The sequence below is a fragment of the Marmota marmota genome, unplaced genomic scaffold (assembly GCF_001458135.2).
Source record: "Marmota marmota marmota unplaced genomic scaffold, marMar, whole genome shotgun sequence".
Taxonomy (NCBI): domain Eukaryota; kingdom Metazoa; phylum Chordata; class Mammalia; order Rodentia; family Sciuridae; genus Marmota; species Marmota marmota.
Genome location: NW_025999927.1, coordinates 5,376,871 through 5,397,268, shown reverse-complemented (window position 1 = coordinate 5,397,268; position 20,398 = coordinate 5,376,871). Strand labels below are relative to the sequence as shown.

Genomic DNA, 20,398 nt, shown 5'->3' with positions numbered 1-20,398 from the left:
AATAAGGGAATTTTCACATGTCCTTGTAAAGGGACACATTTTCTGAGTTTCTGTCACTTGATAATTTGCCTCACCTGTTCTTGAGATAATTTGCCCCTTTGTGTCTCCTTAAGTCATCAGGACTTGAGGGGAGGTGTGTTGTTCTAGGCAGCTCATTGTTTGTTCTAGTTCTTCTCCTTTCCCCCAGTGCGGTACGCAGAATGTAGTATGTCCTCAATAAATACTTGATGGCTCTCAGAGACCACATACAGCTAAATCCATACATTCTGACAGAGTCCCCATTGCCTTAAACATATATCCCAGTGTCACTCATTTCAGAATTCTCTTAATGCCATTGTCCTCTTGATGTGGTCCAGAATGTACCGATGGGCACCTGTTCCTCCCCAGCACAGAGTTTCAGAGGCATGATGAACACAAGCTTGGGAGCACATGTGAGTGACAGCCCATAATAAAGGCCCCCTTTAAAAGCTGGGGGTGGAGGTTAAAAGGATAGAAGAAAGAGTTGGCTCTCAGTTTTCAGCAAACTAACTAAAAAGTCATTATGGAATTGTTTTATTGGCCAAGAAGTAATTGTGCATTGGCAAGAGTTCAGCAAAGTTAAAAGAATATTTTTTAACCCCAGTTTAACATCAGGGCATTTGCCTTAAGACAAATGGGCAATAAAAGCTTTAAAGTCTAAAATATATTCTGCATGAATTGTAAATTGCTAAATGGGAAGGAAAAAAAGCATTCTGATCTAATTGCTGCTTCATTTAATTCAGGGCCCAAGAAAAATGAAACTTTCTGAGATACTTTATTCTCATTCAATAACATCTCAACTTGGACTTTTCCTTAAAATACCAGGATTTACATCGAGCTTATACTTTTAAAAGAAAGCTTAAGAAAAAATTCAAAGTAAGTCACATTTTGTTCATTGGCATGGACCATTCATATCCTTAACTTGAAACAAGGCATTGCAAAGTTAATCCCTATTTGGTGGTTTCAGAAAAGATGATAACTGCTCATATCCTTAAGCATAAAGATGAACTATGCATTTTTTAGACTATAACATTCCTTAATGGAAATAACTTTTCAATCTTAGTTTTTTAGCTTTATGACCATGACATTAATTTCACTTGAGGAGAATTCTAGCTTTTGTATCAAACAGACAATTGCTTGCAGAAAGAGATTATTACAGGCTAAAAAAACATTGGGAATAATAAATTGTGAATGGTGTCCACATCAGGTGTTTCAAGCAAGGTATTTTACCTTAGTACTAGTCTAATCACAAAATCACGCCACAAAATAAGAGTTAGCCCAGTGTGGGTGCTGATTACCCTCAGGCTGACACACAGGGTGAAAAGCAGTGGAATTCACCAGGGACCAGCACTCCACAGTCCCTTTACTCTCAACCAGTGAAAAGCCTGGCCTCCTTCTTCACACCGACACTGACGCCAGGAGACTCAACATTCTCACACAGAATCCACAGGCCAGCACAGGCCTGCCATCCCAGCCACTCTGGAGGCTGAGGCAGGACGATCACAAGTCCAAGGACAACCTGGGCAGCTATTAAAATAATAATGTTGGGGATGTATCTCAGTGTTAGAGTGCTTGCCCAGCATGTGTGAGGCCCTGTTAAATCCCAAAGACTACCAAAAAGGAAAGGAGGGAGGGGAATCTACATACAGGTTGGAGCTAAAACATATCTTTCTTCCTTCTTAAAACATTTTTACTAAATCTGTGTGCATGGAAGGTGTGCAGCATGTGTTCTGATGTACATATTCCCAGTGGACAGATGGCTGGCAGAGCTATTGACATACCCATCATCTCATATATTAGCTGAATGAGGTGAGATCGACCTCAGAGGTCCTGTCTCAGCAAATCTCAAGTATAGTACACAATATGATTCACTATAATCCCCAGATGCAATATGAGACCTCGGGAACCTTTTAATTCTATGTATATGAAAATGTGTACCCTTTCACCGACATCAACCCGTTTTCCGGTAGCACGGGCCCAGCCCTGGTAACCACTGCTCTACTCTCCTTAACCTCTCAAGGGGCTCTGTTCACGACTACCTTCATCTCTACACACCTCAGAGCTTTCTCTGAGGTTTTCTCCAGAATTCCTGCTTCCTTGGCTAATTTATCCTTGTCTGCATGATCTTTTAAGTAAGGTGGTTCTTCAGGATTAAACACTCCCCGCCATTTTCTCTACACTGTTTAGCTCTGGGCTTCAAACACTTTCCAGGCCCATGGGTGCCAGTTTAAATATACAACCCCAACCTTCCCTTTGAGTTCCTTTACCAATACCTGCATCTGCCTTCGCAGCACTGTGGCATGAAGCTCTGAGGGCACATTAAATCTGGCATGTCCTAAATCACACCAGATCTTCCTCCCCAAGCCTGGCCTTCCTCTCATCTAGCTCAGTCGAGTGGCACCACCAGAAACCCCCTCCTTCACCAGACCATTGAACACAGTCGCAGGTCCTCCCATCCACTTCTCCCTCACTCCCACGTCATGGCCTCTGTCTGTCCCCACCACACCATCATAGGCCAGCTACCATCTTCCCTTACCTGGACTACTGCTAAAACTGTCTAAGTGACTCTGCCCATATCCAATATTGACCTTCCATCCAGCCTTCCCATGGGTAAGCTCTTCAGTATCTAGATTTGTTTCCTTCTCCCACTGAGAACCTCTGGTACTGGGCGTCCACTGCTCTCACGATGGGGACAGAACACTCAGCCTGTCTTTATGGCTCTGCCATCTGGCCCAGGCCCATCCTGTCTCACCCTCCTCTTCTCTCTCCACTCCAGCCGCATCAGCCTACTTTTAGTTGCTCTCTGCCAGTCTCTTAAGCACTTTCCACCTGTCCTTTCTTGCAGCTATCACAATATTCACATACTGATTTTTTGAGAAGTTGATTTTTCTCTCTCTCCTAAATGATTCTTTGCAATATCAAAACCACCACTCCCAGCCAGCCCTAAGGACTCACAGTCCATCTGCCATAGCTTGCCTCCTTTAGAAGAGGACACTGTCCGACAGAAACGTCCATTGTGGTCATCATTGGCTTTAGGAATCTGCATATCTTAATTTCTTGATTCCTCTGCATTTTCCACATTTTCTAAATGAGCACATATGACTTGTCGGAACAGCATGAATTGTTCCATTAACTCCACCTACCCAAGAGAGTCATTTTTTTGTTATTTTTCAATTAGTGGTTCAAATCCTATCCACATTGCTAACAGGAAGCCTCTTATCAGCTTGGGAGATGCCCCCCATCATTGTCCTGGGGTAGGGTGGATGGGACAGAGAGAGTTCCCCTGTAGGCAAGCCAAAGTCCTCCCCCTATGGAGGGCAAGCCAAGCCAGACAGCAGGAGCCGAGCCTCCAACTGTCACTGTGTGCTTGCTACAATAGGGTATTTTAGTGCCAAAGCATCACCTAATATGCAGAACTTAGAGCTCAGATCTTTGCACTGCCCCCACATAACCACTTCCCAGGAGATGATTGACTGTCACATGCCAACCCATGGCTGGTTCTGGTCTGTCTCCTGGTCCAGAACCTCCCCATCTCCTCCTAACTGGGTGCCCCTGCTTCAGAGATTCCACTTCAACTACACAAAATACAAAGGATTTGGTCTACAGTTGGTCCTCCTCAACCGCAGGATCCACATCTGCAGACTCAATCAACCACCAACCAAATGTGTTAGAAAAAATATCTATCTACGCTGGACATATACAGATATTGCCATTATTTCCTAAACGTTCCAATATGACAGTTATTAACGTTGTATTGGGAGTTAAGTAATGTTAGAAACAATTTATAGTATCTGAGAGGTTATAGGTTATACGCAAACACTATGCTATTTCTATGCGAGACTTGAGCACCTACAGACTCTGGTATCTGAAGAGGTCCGGAAACCACTTATTTCAGTGCCTTTTTCTTACCTGGGTAACTCGATTGTAAAACTACCTATTTGGGCAAATTTTAAAAATTAGAAATAAAATGGAATGGACCAAGGTAATATATCCTGATAAATTTAACAACAAACAATAACAACAAAGAAACCCTACCATTTTAAAAAATATAATCTTTTATCTCACTGATGTTGGTGGTTTTCTTATGCCTCAACATTTTATAACTATCCACATATGATTCCAGAAAAGTAGAGGTTTCCCTAATCAGACTTTTCATCATGGGAAAAAACAGTCGAAAGCGTTTACAACTCACTTCAAGCCATGACCAGCATTTTTATCAGAACGAGGCAACATGATCATCAATTGCAGCTTCAATATCACACAAAGCTTATATCGTAGAATTCTAGTGCATTGTGGGGATTTTCGAGAGGGTCAATAAGGGTTCCCTCATCTCACAGTGGGGGAAACTGAGGCCCACTACTGCCAATGTGCCAAGTCATTCTCCCAGCTCATCATCCTTCCACAACCCTCCTGAGGAGCTTGGTCCCCAATAACATGGGTGACAGGTAATGGGGCCCTTGAGAGGCATTGGGGTCACAAGAGATGCCACACTAATGGATTTCTGTTTTTTTCAAGGACGAGGCTGTGTCTCTCAGGAACTGGATTAGTTACCGGACAAGTGGGTTGTTTTTAAGTGAGTGTGATTCTAGGCTTGTTCTCTTGCTTCTGGCCTCACCTCTCTCACTTGTACTTAATCCACCATGATGGCCTCATCAGAAGCCAAGGCCAGTGGCTTGATCTTGGGCTTCCAGAACTGTGAGCTAAACAAACTTATTTTCTTGATGAATTACCCAGCCTTGGGTATTTTGTTACAGCAAAATTGTAATATGATAGTTAACAACTCTATGTGCCAGCCTTAGGGAGGGAAGTCCAGGCATGAATAACTATACATGGAGAAGTCACTGACTTCCTTGAAGCTGGAACTAGCACCCAGGTGTCCCCAATGCCAAGGCAAAGTTCTTTCCTTCCCAGGAAGCAGGTGATCAGAATGGCTTCCAATCTCTCTGGAACACTGAAGCGGAATGCCATTTGGTGTCTGGCTGTATCAACAATACCCACCCAACCCCACACCCAAGAGGTGAACTTGCCACCAAGGGGTCAACTACACACAGAGACATTAATAACCTCTGTTTGAAATAAGATCTGGGAAATCATTTCCAAAATCATACAAACAAACGACGTTCAACCCAATGGCATTAGCAAACCCCCACATGACTTTGAAGGCTTTCTCCTTCATTTCAAGCCACTGCTAAATGATCTATGCCCCAGAGCATGAAAATGCAGCGCATAAATCAAAAACAAGCCGGTTGTTTTTTTCTGTGCCATTACAGAAATATCAATTTGCCACATCATTTAGCAGCAAAGAAGAAAACTCCAGATGGGATCAGGGGAAGCATGAGCAATGAGCCTGATAACTTGGGGGGAACTTGGAATTTCTGGCCAAATTGAATTCCTGATAGTTCCAGTGAAAGCTGTTGCCACATACATACAGCGTGAGTCAGGAGAACTCCCCTATAGAGTCTCTATTTTTATTTCAATCAGATTTACTTCTAATTCTCTCCCTATATCTGAACCCCTTGGCCTACAATGCCAACTTGTTTCCTTTGTTTATTTTATAACTTATCCGTGTCTTCCCATAAAACACAATCCAGATTCTGTATCTACCTTGGCAAGCACGAATCGAAGATTTTTAAGAGTACAGGAGAAAATCTGTCTACATGCACACACACACACCAGATGGAGGAAGCTTCTGTGGAGAAGTCCTTAGGCTCAGAAGAGCAGGGTCTGGGTGCAAATCTCACATAAGATCCAAATCACTCCCACACCCAGTGGCTCACACAGGAAGGAGCTGGACTATGTCACCCACAATGCTTCCGTCCCAATACAGAGGCTCTTCTCCACTGGGCAGGATCCTCCACTGTCTCTTACCTACTTCCTATTGATTTGTCTTCTTATCCTTTAGTTTGTGAGTCATTCATTCATCATGGCAACCATCCACTGAAACTCCACTTCACCTCTAGATGGCTTCAGTTCCTATGTCACCAGCCACAGGAAGCTCTGAGGTCCTAACACTCTCTCTTTGACTTACTGTGTCCCTTGATTAAAAAACACACATCATACTAATTCTTGGGGTTTTTTCTTTGCATTATTTCTCTAATATATATTTGTGTTGTAGATATACACAATACTTTTTTTTTTTATTTATTTTTATGCAGTGCTGAGGATCAAATCCAGTGCCTCACACATGCTAGGAAAGTGCTGTACCACTGAGCTACAACCACAGCCCTGCATTATTTCTTAATTGCTTTACTATATTTGCCTGGACTCTTATCTAAGCCTTGAACCCCTTCTCTAAAGAGTCAAAAGTCCTAATTCCCCATCCCAATTTCCTCTCAACTACTCCCAACTAGTCGGAGCAGTGATTCTCCATTTTCTTATGTAAAAAAAAAAAAAAAATGGGAAATTCCTAAAATTGTTCCCAGCCCTAATAATGTGTAGGTCTAATATTTTATTTATCACTTAGAAACTTAGATTGTCGTTTCCATGGTTAGAATAATTGTAGTACATTGTAGGTGCTGTTCCAGGAGATGATTCACAGAGGTCATTGAGGTTGTGTTTTTGGAAGTGGCCAGAATTTCAGTGGTTAAAATCAGGTGTCTTTGGAAATGTCCCTCAGACTTTTGCTAGCAAGCTAAGAGCTTCAGAAGTCTTTCCCCCTGAAATCTTGGAAGAAGATGATGTAAACATAGCTTGGTATTTATTGGAAACAAAAGTCTTCCTAAAAATCCATTTTCAAAGTTTATGTTTTCCAACCATCAAGAAGCAATTCTCTTACCTATGAAGGGCAGTCACCTGTCTCTTTGAATGAAGGGAAACATACCCATCATGTTATGGCCCAATTTAAGAAGAAAGAAATGGAACGATCAACAGTTTCAATTTGCAATTTAGAAAGAGTAAGATCTGATCAGGCTGACGTGTTCCTCATTTTCTGCTTGAAGAAAAAATAAAGGGTACTTATGAGAACTGTCCTCTGTTATTAAAGTGAGATGATTGCCTCAGCCCTTCTAAGATGTTTTGTAATATTAATTTTTCCCTAATGACATTTTTAATATACTCTGTGATAAATCGCTGCCCCAGTCCTGCTCTTGGCAGAGTGGATATGTGGGACCGTAATAAGCATGACCCCCCCTGTCTCTTACACAGATTGAAGTCATTCATTACCCAAGGCCGTGGCCAATCTGCATCTCTGGTCCACAAGCAGTTTTTCTCCAGCTGTTGCCTAAATTTGTCCTTGCAACTATTTCTATCAATTCTGGAGATGTGTATATGACAGTCTAATTTTGCAGGTAAGGGAGTAAGGAAGGGTTTTGTGCACCCAACCAGAGGTGACTGGACCAGGCCACAGGCAGCTCCTGGGCAGGGGGTCATACTCACGGTTTTCAGAATGTGCACCTCCCCCCACTTACCCCCCACATTAGCCTAAATGTTAGCTGAATTTGGAGGTAATCCTACTCCCTACTTTATCTTTTGTCAACACCAAGCAATTTTGATGGTTCTGTAAAACTAAGGCTCTGAGATTCCCCTTCAAAAAGAAAAAAAAAACTTGAATAGACTCTTTTACTCTGATTATAACCTATTAATTCTCCACCAGATTAAGGAAGAGAGCAGAAATGAAGAGACGGAGAATACTAGACAGCCCCCAAATCACTTGCACTTAATCAAACACGATCTGCTGGCCATTCTTATGCAAAAGGTATAGGAACACTAGAAATCAGTTTACTTGTGATTTCATGGTTTTATTTATGCAGTCATCAACAGGTAGCCATTGCTAGGTATCAGGCTGAGCAGAGAAATGCCTGCGTGACTTGCTCAGAGGATATCCCATCAGTAAGTGCCACGAAATCTCCTCTCTCCTGTTCACCACTGTATCCCCAGCCCAGCCTAGTGTGCACAGGGGGTATGTCTGACCAGACAGATACTGGGACACAGAGAAGGAACAAGAAAATTAATGTAGGCGGAAGCCAAATTCTATCTGAGAAAATATTCAATCCAGAGAAGAGGCTCAGCAAACGCTAGCTGTTTATACATGTAGTGGAATAACTGTGATTTATTTCCAAAGCATTGACTACACTGTAGGATTTATTTGTGTTCAGATTGGATAAAAATATCTTAACACATTTTATGATTCTATTGATATTTGCTTAGAGGAAAATGAACAGTTGTTAGCAGCTTCTCATCTTCATTACATGTATTTGTGTGTGTACAAATATGCTTTTTGGCAAAGGCGCTTGACTAGTCCCACTTCTAGGGAAGCTACAGAAAATGTAGAAGGGAGAGAAAGACAGACAGAAAGACTGCCTAAAGCCACAGAGGTTGCGGTCCTGCCCTTAAAGCACTGAAGTTTGAGATTTAAGCAGTCACAGGGCAAGAAGCTGCAGGGGGATTTTTATTGTGTTTAGGATGAATTCTCAGGACACCACCCATTCCACAGGCATCTATCACAGATCTGCCGTGGTGAAGGCAGTGGGTTGGAAGGAACCCACCTAATACTCAGAGCACCTGCAGCCAAGCGGCCAAGACAGAGGCGGCGAAAGGGCTCGAGGAGGAAGGTACCAACATGCTCCTGGGACCAGCACCCGCCCAAACTGGCCTGACCAGAGAAGGGTTTCCAGACGAGGTGATGCTCAGCTCTGCTCTGTAAAGACCAGAATTGAGTGAAATAAAAAGGAGCCAAGCAGGAGCAAAGAAGCACACAAAACTGAAGAGTGTTCTATAATTAAACATAGCACTTGGAAAACAGAAGACGGTCCACCTGGACCAACCTCTGAGAAAGGCAGGCCATGCTGGGGAGGACCTGGCTGCGGTGCTGAGGAGCCAGCTCTGACCTGAAGGCAGCAGGACGTTTCACACCCACATTGAGCACTGAAGTTTGAGATTTAAGCGGCCCCCAAGGGCTATATTCTAGGCGTGGTGGACAGCCTATGGTGCTATTGGGCGCTGGGGGAACCTCAGGAGGTGGGACCTAGTGGAAATCTGGTCACTGATGGCATGCCCTTGAAGGGGATGTTGGGACCCTAGACCCTCCTTCCTCTCTTGGCTTCCCAGCTGCCATGGAGTAAGCAGTTTTGCTCCCACATGTTCCCTGTCATAATGTCCTTCCCAACACAGACCCAAAGCAGTGTAGCCAAGCAACCATGGACTGAAACCTCCAAAACTGAGCCAAAAAATAAAATAAAAAAACTTTCTTCCTTTAAATTGATTATCTCCAGTATTCTGTTACAATGGTGAAAAGCTGGCTAACCCACTGAGATTAACAAAAATGCAGATGCGTCCAGTAGGTCCAGTAGGGGGTCAAGGCCTGCAAAACTAGCTCCCCCCTAGAACACAGGTGCAGGCCATTAAAACAGTCCTTCAGGAAGAGTCTAGAGTCTGGGCACTCAGGATGGTTCAGCGTTTGACACAACACACTGCCACAGGCTTCCTCACAGAACAACCTCTAAGAACCTAGGCTCTCCTGAACCCTCAGGAATAGAATTGTTTTACCTTTCTACTCAGAAGGCGGAGAAAGCACTCAAATCCCCAGAGGCGTATGCCCAACGGACTTGAAGGCACCCCCGTTCTAGTTCCCCACGAACTTATCTAAAACAAACCCATCAGCAGGGTCCCTGCTGTTCGCATGTGTGTTAACGTGTTCAAGGCAAGACCTAGCATCCTGCCTTATCAAGGGGCAGAAAGTCACGTGAAAGAGTAAAGGCACAAGTAGAGCCAGAAAGCAAAAAACTTTTTAAGAAACACATTTGAATAATAAAAGAATTAAAAGGCTAAAAACGAAAAATAATCCAGAGCTCACTCATCTAGGAAACACTGTGTGAGCCCGTGAAGTGGCAATGTGGAGGATACCAAGGTGAACAGGAGCGGCCTTCCCCTTCCTTACAGTCCAGGAAGTACCTACCACTAGAGGAGCACAGACCCAGAGCCCTGGAAAACCAGTGAGAAGGAACTGCCCCCAGCAGGGGGCAGCAGGAGGCCTCCCTGGAAAGAGACCCTGGAAAACTCTTCCCAGCCCTCGCTCTAGCTGGAGTGGGATGGGGCTGCTTAAGCCAGAGCTGGCCCCACCCTCGGAGCCTCCAGTTGAGTAGATCTGCAGTGAGGCACCCAATTTGCATTTCTAACAGGTCACCTGTTAGTATTGAGGCCTCTGGGCCAGGGACAAAATTTTCCAAAACCTGTGCATCAGGGAAAGTTAGAACTTGAGTGAAAGAGATGAAGTTGTAGGCATCCCACAAAGAGGAAGCCACATGACAAAGGTACCTGGGGAGGAAAGCTAGGTCACATCCTGGCTACAGTGGAGCACGGGTTAGGATATGAGGTACATGATAATAAGATACCATCAGACAAAACCTTGGCGAACCAATTACCCAACCCACTCCAGTTAGCTGAGCGCAATTGTGCTCAAAACAGTGGTTTTCACCATAAAGCAATGACCACTTGGCCTCCATAAAGCAATGACCACCTGGCCTCCCTAACCCTCTACCCACCAGTTCTCTCACTACCTGAACTGAAGCGGCCATTAGTACCAAACCATTCAGTTCTCTGGGGCCTAACTAATCCCTTCCCTCTAAATAACAAGGAGTTGCAAAATCCCTTTAGTCAAGTCGATGCAAGACCGAGAATCTCCAAAAGAAGTTTTAACAAAATGTGCCACAGTCTGGCTGGGCACAATTCAGGAGCCACTTGTCAAAAGAAATGAACTTTATTTTTAGAACACACACATACTGCACCACACAGCTCTTCAGGAATTCCCTCAGAGCCCAACTGCCACCAGGGCTTCCCACAAGCCTCTCAACCTCCCCCACTCCTCCTGCTCTTGAGGCCGATTGGCTGGGTCGCATGGGCGGAGCCAAAAAAAAAAAGTCCCCCAATGAGCAGCTCCATGGTCTGAAAGGGTGGGGAAACAGCCCAATGAGCATCACCATAGAGGAGCCAATCAGTTGGCAGCTAGAAGTTTGCTGGGGCTGCTGTGAGCCAATTATCAGCTGGCAGCTGGAAGTTTGCTGGCAGCTGGGAAGTTTGCTGGGGCCCCCTCGGCTTTGGCTCTCAACAAAAATGTACAAAGTTTTTGTTTTACCTTAAAAAAAGAAAGAAAGAAAACTCAACCCAGATAAATGTTATTATGAGCAAGGCAAGTTTACAACACTTTTTCAGAGGTTACAGGTTGAATTGTATTCCCCACCCCCACAGATTAAAGCCAGGTTGAAGTTCTAGACCCCAGTACCTAGAATGTGGCTTTATCTGGAAATAGGGTCTTTATAATCAAGTAAAGATGAGGTCACTCCAGTAGGCCTTAATTCAATATGATTGGTGTCCTTACAGAAAGGAAATCTGGGCACAGGGAAGAGGCTATGCAGACTCACGGGGAGGGTGGCATGTGAGAGAGGGCTGGAGCTGCACCTCAAACTGAGAAACACCATGGGTTGCCAGCCAAGCCGAGGAGCTACAAGAGAGAGACAAGCAAGGGTTGTTCTTGTGCATTTTAAAGGGAACACAGCCCTACCGAAACCTTGATCTCCAACTTCTGGCCTCTGCAACTGTGGCCTTTGTAATCAGACAACAGTTCTTATTCTCAAACCATAATGGCATGGAAAGTGTGTTTTGTATTATTTTGGGCAATTCCTCGGATGATACACATTAAATTAGCTGTTCCCACCCACACTATAAGGAGGCCAATCAATTGTCCAATGACACCTGCCAACTTCAAGACTTGTGCAACAGCCAATCTGGCCGTTGACTTTGTTCCTTCTGCATACCTCTCTGGCTCTGGATCGATGCATACTTGACCGCAGGCTTGCGCTAGTAATTAATAAGTAGGCAGGAGCCACTTTGAGTGCCAACTGGCTATGTCTGGAGAAGCTCTATAAAAATCACCTGAAGGGCTGGGGATGTGGCTCAAGTGGTAGCGCAGTCGCCTGGCATGCATGCAGCCCGGGTTCGATCCTCAGCACCACATACAAAGATGTTGTGTCCGCTGAAAACTAAAAAATAAATATTTAAAAAAAAATTCTCTCTCTCTCTCTCTCTCTCTCTCTCTCTAAAAAAAAAAAAAATCACCTGAAATAAAAAAGAGTAAGGGTTTCCCCCTCTCAACATTTTAAAGTCAGAATAAGAAGCCACGATAATTATATGTTTCATGACAGTAGAGGGGTGATGATGGAGACTCGAATGGTTTATGGTATCTGAACAGTAATGTCACCTATGAGGAGGACACATTCACCCACACACCCTAGAGAGAAGAGAGCAGGGCCTACCCTGAAGTGGATGATCAGGGCTGGGGAAGGGTATTGCATGTCAACAGAGATGGCCCAGATGGGCAGGAAAACCCAGCCATGTTGTCGTTACTCTTCACCCAGAAGATCTTAACTGTGTTTAGCAACTTACTCCCCTAGCGCTTTCTTAATCCCTTCTTCCACTAAGAGGAGAGAAAGACTGACATTCCTCACACAGTCCCAAGAGCTGCTCAGCCAGAGGTCCGCTGCCTGCAAACAGAGGGATGACACCCCCTCCCACTCCTGGTCACCATGGCAAAAGAAGGGTGAGGGTGGAGAGAAGAAACCAGAACAAGGCACTGCACAGGAAGCAAGGTAGACTTGAGAGTGGATCTTGAGGTCCTGGGCAGAGACGAACTGAAAGAAGGGACAGGTGAGGGATCTCATCACCTCACGAGCAACTCTGAATTACCCTTCATTATGCTTGTTGAAAAGGAAAACCTTGGAAGTATTTTACAGTACTTTAAGTTTGGCATCTTCCTTTCAAAGAATCCTAATTGCCACCACCTGCCCAGAACAGCTGGCTGCACCTTCATGGCCCCCTAAGGGTTGGTGAGCCCTCACAGTGGTCCTCTGTGTTGGGGGTGAGGTTGATTATTAATTACTCTTTTACACTGGTTTCCTGGGCCTCGTTTTCCTGCAACCCACCATAAGATAGGGGCAAAACTCCAAGGCAGCAGGACAAGCGCTGTAAAGGTCGAAGCCCAAGGAGTCTGTCCCGGGAGGCCAGAAAGCCTCGTGTAACTGCTCCTGTGCAGCCAGACTGCAATATCTAGAGCCAGAGCCTGGTGCACCTGTGTTTCATTAAAGGTGCCTCAGTGAGGTTCACGTAGCCCACGCTTGTTCTAGAGATCGAGTGGAAGCATTTCAATGGGAACCTGCCAATTCAATGAGGTCTGTGGAAACCAGTCTTTCCCTCATGGCTTAGCTGCCCTCATTCTTCCACTCCGAGGAAGGGATCCTGACTGGTCAGGTCAGTGGATGAGGTAGGAGCAGCTTAGCCTTCTGTGCAGGACTCCCAAGCAGGTAGCAAGGGGAGAATCTGCCTACAAAATGCATCAGACCAGTACCACAATGATTAGAGAGTCTGAAAAGTCTCGACAGGTTAGGTGCTTCACATTCTGTTGGCAATGGTATTAAAATGATTTTTAAACTCACCAGGTGATTCTAATGTAAGAAAACAGAGCAGCTTTTGTGATCCAAATTGAAAGGGCAGATTATATTTTGAAATAGGGAGTAGGACACTTTATCAGGCAGGCCAGCAGCTCTGCAAGGTGGATCACACATTATCACTGTTCTGAATTTTACTTTTGGAATAGAATGATGTCCTTGAAGGATTTAGCCCTGAATGAGCATGAAATCACCTGACCCCAGCAGGTGTTCCCTTGAGGTTTATTCTTGAACCTGTCTGTAGTGTCAAGGTATTGGTGTCATCCTGGGTGGACCTCCACATTGTTCCAGACTTCTATGAACTTTAAACTGCATGACTTCAATGCACTAGGGAATGCCGTCCCAAGAATCTAGGCTGCTCCTCAGATTGCCATTGATTGAATGAGTCTATTGCTTGACACCTGTCTCCCCTCTGCTTCCCAGTTGGTCTTGTTGAAGGTAGCCACAATTTAGTGAGTGAGTATTAGAATAAGCGCTGTGCATACATCCCGTCACCTACCAACAGCCTCTGGCTGTGCTAATGCTTCCAAGTATTAGTATAACGATCACTGATTTTTCATCATTTTATAAAAGAACATTAGTAAGTCTAGCCGGGAGACTGGACCTAACTCCTGAGACAGCTCCAAGAAATCTAATCCTAAACTGGGCACAGGGGTGCACATTTGTAATCCCAGAGACTCCAGAGACTGAGACAGGAGCATCACAAGTTCAAGGCTGGCCTCAGAAACTTAGTGAGACCCTCAGCAACTCAGCAAGGCCCTGCTTCAAAATAAAAATTAAAAGATCTGGGTGATGTGGTTCAGTGGTAAAGCACCCTTGGGTTCAATCCCCAGTACAAAAAAAAAAAAAAAAAAAACCTTATATAGTTCATATATGCAATCATGTGTATGAGAAAATTGTCTCAGAGCTGAGTTTGAGCCCATAAAGAAAAGAACCTGCACAGCAAGGTTTAGAAACTACACTTTTGAGCTAGCCCTGGGGCAGGTACCAGAAATAGTGCTCAGCACAGGGAGTACTCACTGTCCAAGCCCCTGGGGATGCTAGGAGCCGCTGCCCTCAAGTGCCCCATTAGTGAAGCCGGGTAAGGAAGACTCACAGCACAAAGCTGTTAATCCTATGAGGGAGTAAATGCCATGTGAGACTCAGTCCTGGGCGCCTGAGCCAGGTGGGGCCAGGAAGCCACATCCCTTCAGGGACAGCAGAGCCCAGCACTAGTCCAAGGCTATATGGCCCCGCCTGGGTCACCTGTACCCCAGGAAGAGAGAGCTATTTGTTTTCTTTCATTATAAAGAAAGGGAATTGGAGATCCTGGTTGTACAGCCTCAGTGCTACGCCCTTAGCTGAAGAAAATGTTTCAAATGACATAATATCAGGTTAAATATACTCAGATGACTATTTGGGGACACGGGTGGCTCACGTTGCTGGTGAGGAATGCGCCCATTCATCCCTTGGCTCCCATGGTGCTGCCATAGGCTCACTTCAGGCTCTGACCTAGCATAGCCAAAGTGTATACCTCGTAACTTATAACAAAGACACGGGAAATAAGCCTGCAAAACTCCAACCTCCTCAGGAAAACATGCCGAGACAGGTCAATGGCAAGGTGCCTAAATAGCTGTAGAAATCAGATGGAACCATGTCTACTTCTCATTTCCCCTGAAATCCCACCAGGGAGCCCAAAGGACAGTACAGTGACTAAAGTCTTGGGATTCATCAGGAAGAGACCTCTGGGATGGGATTCTCTGAGGACCAGAGAGGGCTCTAAATCAATTGGTCTCAGGAATCAGGTTTAAGGTTTTCTTTTGTACAGTGACTTCCCACCAAAGCTCAGAAGCAGAGTTCAGGGCCCTCGGGGCACCAGCTCTTCACTGCTTGGCCCAGCCCCGTGCTAGGCACTCAATGCAGAATCTCTCACCTAATCCTGATGCCAGGAGAGTGTGCTCATTTCACTGAAGAGAACCACAATTCTGAAAAAGTGACTTACCTAAATCCCATCACCCGCAGATGGCAAAGCTGGGACACTTACTCCAATACGCCAAGCTCCCAGGCAGGACTTCGGCAGTCAGTAAGCTGGCAAATCAGTGTGACATCCAGCAAACCCAAGCAGCCCCTCGTCAGGGGAAAGGTCCAGCATTTTCCTGGGCCCTGGGGGCCTCTAATGGGAGGCAGCTGCAGACTGTGAGAAACCCCTTTCCAAGGCCTTCCACCTGCTGTGAAGGGGGCACACCTGGGCCCAGGCCGTCCTTCTGGGTATAAAGAAGCCCTCTGGGGCCGGGGGACGGGCTCCTGGGAGAGTAGCGGTGGGGATCCAGGCAGCCAAGTTCCGGGTAGCGCCATGCAGCTGCTGCAAACCTTGTGGCTCTGCTTTCCATTGTCTCTTGCTTTGAGTGACCAGCACGAGGTGCCAGGCGGTCCTGGGGTCCTCCGCTGTGGGCTACAAGGTTTTCAGTTCGTCGTAGACCTCACTGACCAAGAAGTGACCCCTGTGCTGACAGCGTGGGGTAAGAGCAACGACTCTCCCGGCTTTTCCAGCAGAGGTGGCTCCCCCAGTCCCCGCTCTCCACCTGCCTCACCTCCGTGAACTCCGCGGCCCCTGATGCAGAACGTCAGTCTGAGAGCCACTTCTGAAGCTGTGGCCCTCGAACACCTCTCGTTGGCAGCACCCCCTGGGTCCAGTGGCAGGCCAGGCACTGGTGACCAGGATGATTGACCTCTGGTGCTTTCACCTCCCCTTTCCCCAGATAAGCAGGGGTTGCCGCACAGACTGCAGAATGACTCCAGCTGTGGTACCTGGGTCAAGGAGGGCCCCGGCAACTCCGTGGCACTGGAAGCAACCTACAATGGCTGCTATGTCACTGAGTGGGTGAGTAAGACCCGGCCGCCAGGGACCAGAGACCTCCTCCTGCAACCAGGCATGCTGACTCCCCTAGGGCCTGTTCCCTCCAGGGATCCCAATATGTCATGCCTGTCGGAGTGGAAGGGATAGGTACTTCTGGATTCAAGGTGCTCTTGAAGAGGAGGCTGCTCAGGTGTCCTGTGGACCGTCCAGGTAATGGCGGGAAGGAGTCAGGATCTGGGTGGGGTGCTGCTGCTGCAAAGTGTCCGTGGTGTCTCTACCTGCTCTATGCAGCAGCTCTCATAAACCACTGCTTCTCCAGCCCTCACCTCCCTCGGGCTGGCCCCTGGGGAGGACTTGGAGTGTTGTCCCACCTGATCTGGTGGTTTGGTCCCTGCAGTGAGCCTGCCCAGAGGCCTGTCACTGAGTAGCAGAGCTTGACTTCAAGCAAGAATTAGCCTAGGACCAGGAGATCCTTGCCCAGTAAGCAGGGGCCAGGGGATTTAGCAAACACCTGGGAAAGACTAGGACTCGTCTCCCACTTACAGTGGAGCTACTTGATCATTGAACTAGGGAATTGTCAGAGATGATGACGTTAAAGTTCAGAAAGCATTGCCTGGCCAGCTGAGAGCCTGCCTCGCTCTCATCTGGTGGAACTGGACCACACTTTCCACTACCTGCTCCTCAGAACAGTCTGGAGGCATGAGACTGATACAGTGAGGAGTCGGACGCCACCAAACCAGGCCTGTATTCTAAAAGATCTTCAGGTAGCTCCTATTTTAGGAAGGAAGGAAGGGGAAGGCTGTTACCTGGAAGGAGGAAGGAGACCCCGTGCTCCTCTGGTCTTGCCATTGTTCCCACCTAGAGGGTGCTCGGGAGGCCCCACAGGGGGCTTGACTTAATGTGCACTTGACAGCTCAGACTTAATCTAATCTGTAACATGGACAGACCTACTGCAGTCCTCTATAGGTCTGGGAACTGGGTGTTGAGGCTTTGTAACAGTGACGATCTGCAAGCTACAGCTGCTCTCCTTCTCACCACCCATCCCCAGACGCCCTGGATGCCACCCTGTGTGACTCTGTACCAGTGAGGGACAGGCTGCCCTGTGCTCCTTCACCTATCTCTCAAGGAGACTGCGAGGTGCTGGGTTGCTGCTATGCCTTGGACATGGAAGAGGCAGGCTCCTGTTACTATGGAAACACAGGTGAGTGAGTGGCCTGTCTCTGAAAGCAGCCTCTTACTATGAAGCCCAGGGTACAGGCTTGCAGAGGCGGCAAACACTGGTGGTGGCAAGAGGCTGAAGTAGGCCAGGCCTACTCTGTCAGGCCTACTTTGTCAGGCCTACTTTTCCAGGCCTACTCTGTCAGCCTCCATCATTGATTCTCCCAGACTCCAAACCACAGCAAACACTCGGGGACCTCAAGGAACAAAGTCAGGTACTCGCTAATAGATGGAGACTTCATCTTTGCCCAGGGAATGGCCACATTGGTGGCTGATGGTCAGATTATTTAGAGAGCCTTATTTCAAGAAGTCTACCATCTCCAGACTCCAAATCATGCTCTAAGGTTTTGAAATCCAAAAAATCTGCTTGGTAAGCCCCTCTCAGATCTGAATTCTGGAAAGATGGGGTACCATCCCAAGCTCACAAACAAAGCTGCCACAAGGCAGTTAGACCCTGGCCTCGGGCCACAGCGGCCGGGAACGACTTGAGCCCTGCTGTTCCCTGAGCCTCCTGTGGGCTGTGACACCTAAACTGCCCTGAATTGGTCCAATCACGGGAGCAACAACCAACCCTCATAGCTGCTCCGGTGTTTCAGTGACCTCACAGTGTACCCAAGAGGGCCACTTCTCCATCGCTGTTTCCCGGAACTTGGCCTCGCCTCCACTGCTCTTGGATTCTGTGTACTTGGCCTTCGGGAATGACAGCAACTGTAACCCCATGACCACAACTCACGCCTTTGTCCTGTTCCGGTTTCCGTTTACTTCCTGTGGCACCACAAGACAGGTAAGAACTGCCACCTTGGGCTCTTCTCCTGGTTCTAGAAGTCGAGGGCCATGATTGAGTGACTGCTAGGAGACAGCTGGAATGTCCTGGCCAGGAAGGACAGTCCTGACTCCTGGTGTTCAGGATGGTCTCTAGGGCCAGAAGAAGGCTGCCTCTGAGATGATCGAGGCTTCCCCTGGGTGTCAGTAATGCCATCCTGGCTGTGATCCAAGCTACTAAAAAGAGAAATGAGGAACGGGCTCCTCCTGCTGCTCCATTCTGCAGTGAGCTGTGCCTTCCAGATCAGTCACTGCCAGGAGCCCCTGCCTCTGCTCAGGGCAGGAAGTGTCCCAGGCTAGGCACATGGCATGGTTGAGTACCAGGTCAGGGAAGTGGTGAGACTGACGACTCCTCTTCACCCTCTCCTCAGATTGCTGGGGACCAGGTGGTATATGAGAATGAGCTGGTGGCCACTAGGGACGTGAGAACCTGGGGCCATGGCTCTATCACCCGCGACAGCATCTTCAGGTAAGGTCTTGGTTACCTAAGGGTCTCTGACCAGAGTGACTTCCCTCAGTTCATAACACGGGTCAACGGTGAGCCCCAAGTCCACAGAGGAACCCTCATCAACAGCAGAGGGTCAGTGCCTCATTCTGCCAGTCGTGTTGACCATTAAAGTCCACCTGCCTCACTGTACCAACTTGATCTCGGCCCTCACCTGGGCTCCTATTTTTAATGTCATGTTAGCCTTCTCCCTTCTTCCACTGTCCATGTTGAAGCCAAAAGAGTCCCTTTGAGACCTTTCCTCAGCCATATCTCTTGCTTTAAGTATTTTGGCTTTCCATAGCTACCGTGGCCATAACTCTGAGCCTGGGTGGAAATGACTCCTACTTCCCCACCCTCCCACCTGCCCTCTGACACTCAGCCCCTGACCCACTGTGCCCCAGCCCCAGGGGAGACCCAAAGAGCCATAAGCACTTTCCTGCCCCCAGCTTTGCTCTGGGTCAGGTATTCCTCTCCCTCCTGCACCCCTCAACTGTCACTTCTGCTCTCATGTCAAGATGTTCCCCGACCACCTTCTCTACAGTAGGCACCGACCACCAAGAAAAGGTGGTCTTTTCTTGTATGGTTCTTGCCTTCAATTTACACTGGCCCTTCTTACATATTGGTCACTCTGACTAAAATACAACTCCCACCGGGTAGGAACCACATCTGTCACATCTAAGAGTTTGTGTAACCCCTAGTACTGGGTGGCCTTTAGAAATTAAAATGAAGGAGGTATGGCCAGCCCCCTCAAGCTAGCAAAAATCTTGTTTTTTACTCAGGCTTCGAGTCAGCTGCAGCTACTCCATAAACAGCAACACGTTCCCCGTTAACGTCCAGGTTTTCCCTCTCCCACCACCTCTTGCTAAGGCCCAGCCGGGAGCCCTCACTCTGGAACTTCAGATTGCCAAGGGTAAGACCCTCCTGCCTGGAGTATCTGTCCTGTAACCAGTCCCTTCATGGTTCTGGGCATGGAGAGGCTAATGTGGTAACAAGATGCTTACACAGGTGTTCAGGGGGGTGACAGACTGTGACTTACAGGTTCCCAGCTGTCGGCACCACTCTAACTCCTTACTCTGGCTCTGTGCAGACGAGAACTATGGCTCCTACTATGCTGCTTGGGACTACCCAGTGGTGAAGCTGCTCCAGGAGCCCATTCATGTGGACGTCTCCATCCTGCACAGGACAGACCCCAACCTGGGGCTGCTCCTGTGGCAGTGCTGGGCCACGCCCAGCCCCAGCCCCCAACAGCAGCCTCAGTGGCCCATACTGGTGAAGGGGTAAGTGGTTCTCTTGTATGTAGGCACTAATCCCCTGACACCTGTCCTGACCTCGGGGCCTCCTGGTCCAGGTGCCCCTACGCAGGAGACAATTACCGAACCCGACTGATGCCTGTCCAGAAGGCCCCGGGCCTGCCATTCCCCTCCCACCACCAGCGCTTCAGCATTTCCACCTTCAGCTTCGTGGACTCTGCGAGGACAAAGGAGGCTCTCGGGGGACAGGTTTGATGCTCTTTTTATGCCACTCGGCAGGCAGGTCTCTGACCCCTTACCTTGGGACTGTCCCCATCCTGCCCCCCCCCCCCCC

The 20,398-nt window shown here is 47.5% G+C and overlaps 1 protein-coding gene across 1 annotated transcript in view; it reads left to right on the top strand.

Annotated features, from left to right (window-relative positions):
* Nucleotides 1-15,783: 15,783 nt before the first annotated feature.
* Nucleotides 15,784-20,398, top strand: part of Zp4 (zona pellucida glycoprotein 4) — a 6,331-nt gene continuing 1,716 nt past the window's right edge. Inside the window, exons 1-9 of the mRNA XM_015504378.1 lie at nucleotides 15,784-15,949; nucleotides 16,190-16,311; nucleotides 16,395-16,503; nucleotides 17,336-17,488; nucleotides 18,102-18,289; nucleotides 18,699-18,796; nucleotides 19,594-19,724; nucleotides 19,902-20,091; nucleotides 20,163-20,313. Of these exons, the coding sequence (XP_015359864.1) occupies nucleotides 15,784-15,949; nucleotides 16,190-16,311; nucleotides 16,395-16,503; nucleotides 17,336-17,488; nucleotides 18,102-18,289; nucleotides 18,699-18,796; nucleotides 19,594-19,724; nucleotides 19,902-20,091; nucleotides 20,163-20,313 (1,308 nt within the window). The remainder of the gene's footprint in view (nucleotides 15,950-16,189; nucleotides 16,312-16,394; nucleotides 16,504-17,335; nucleotides 17,489-18,101; nucleotides 18,290-18,698; nucleotides 18,797-19,593; nucleotides 19,725-19,901; nucleotides 20,092-20,162; nucleotides 20,314-20,398) is intronic.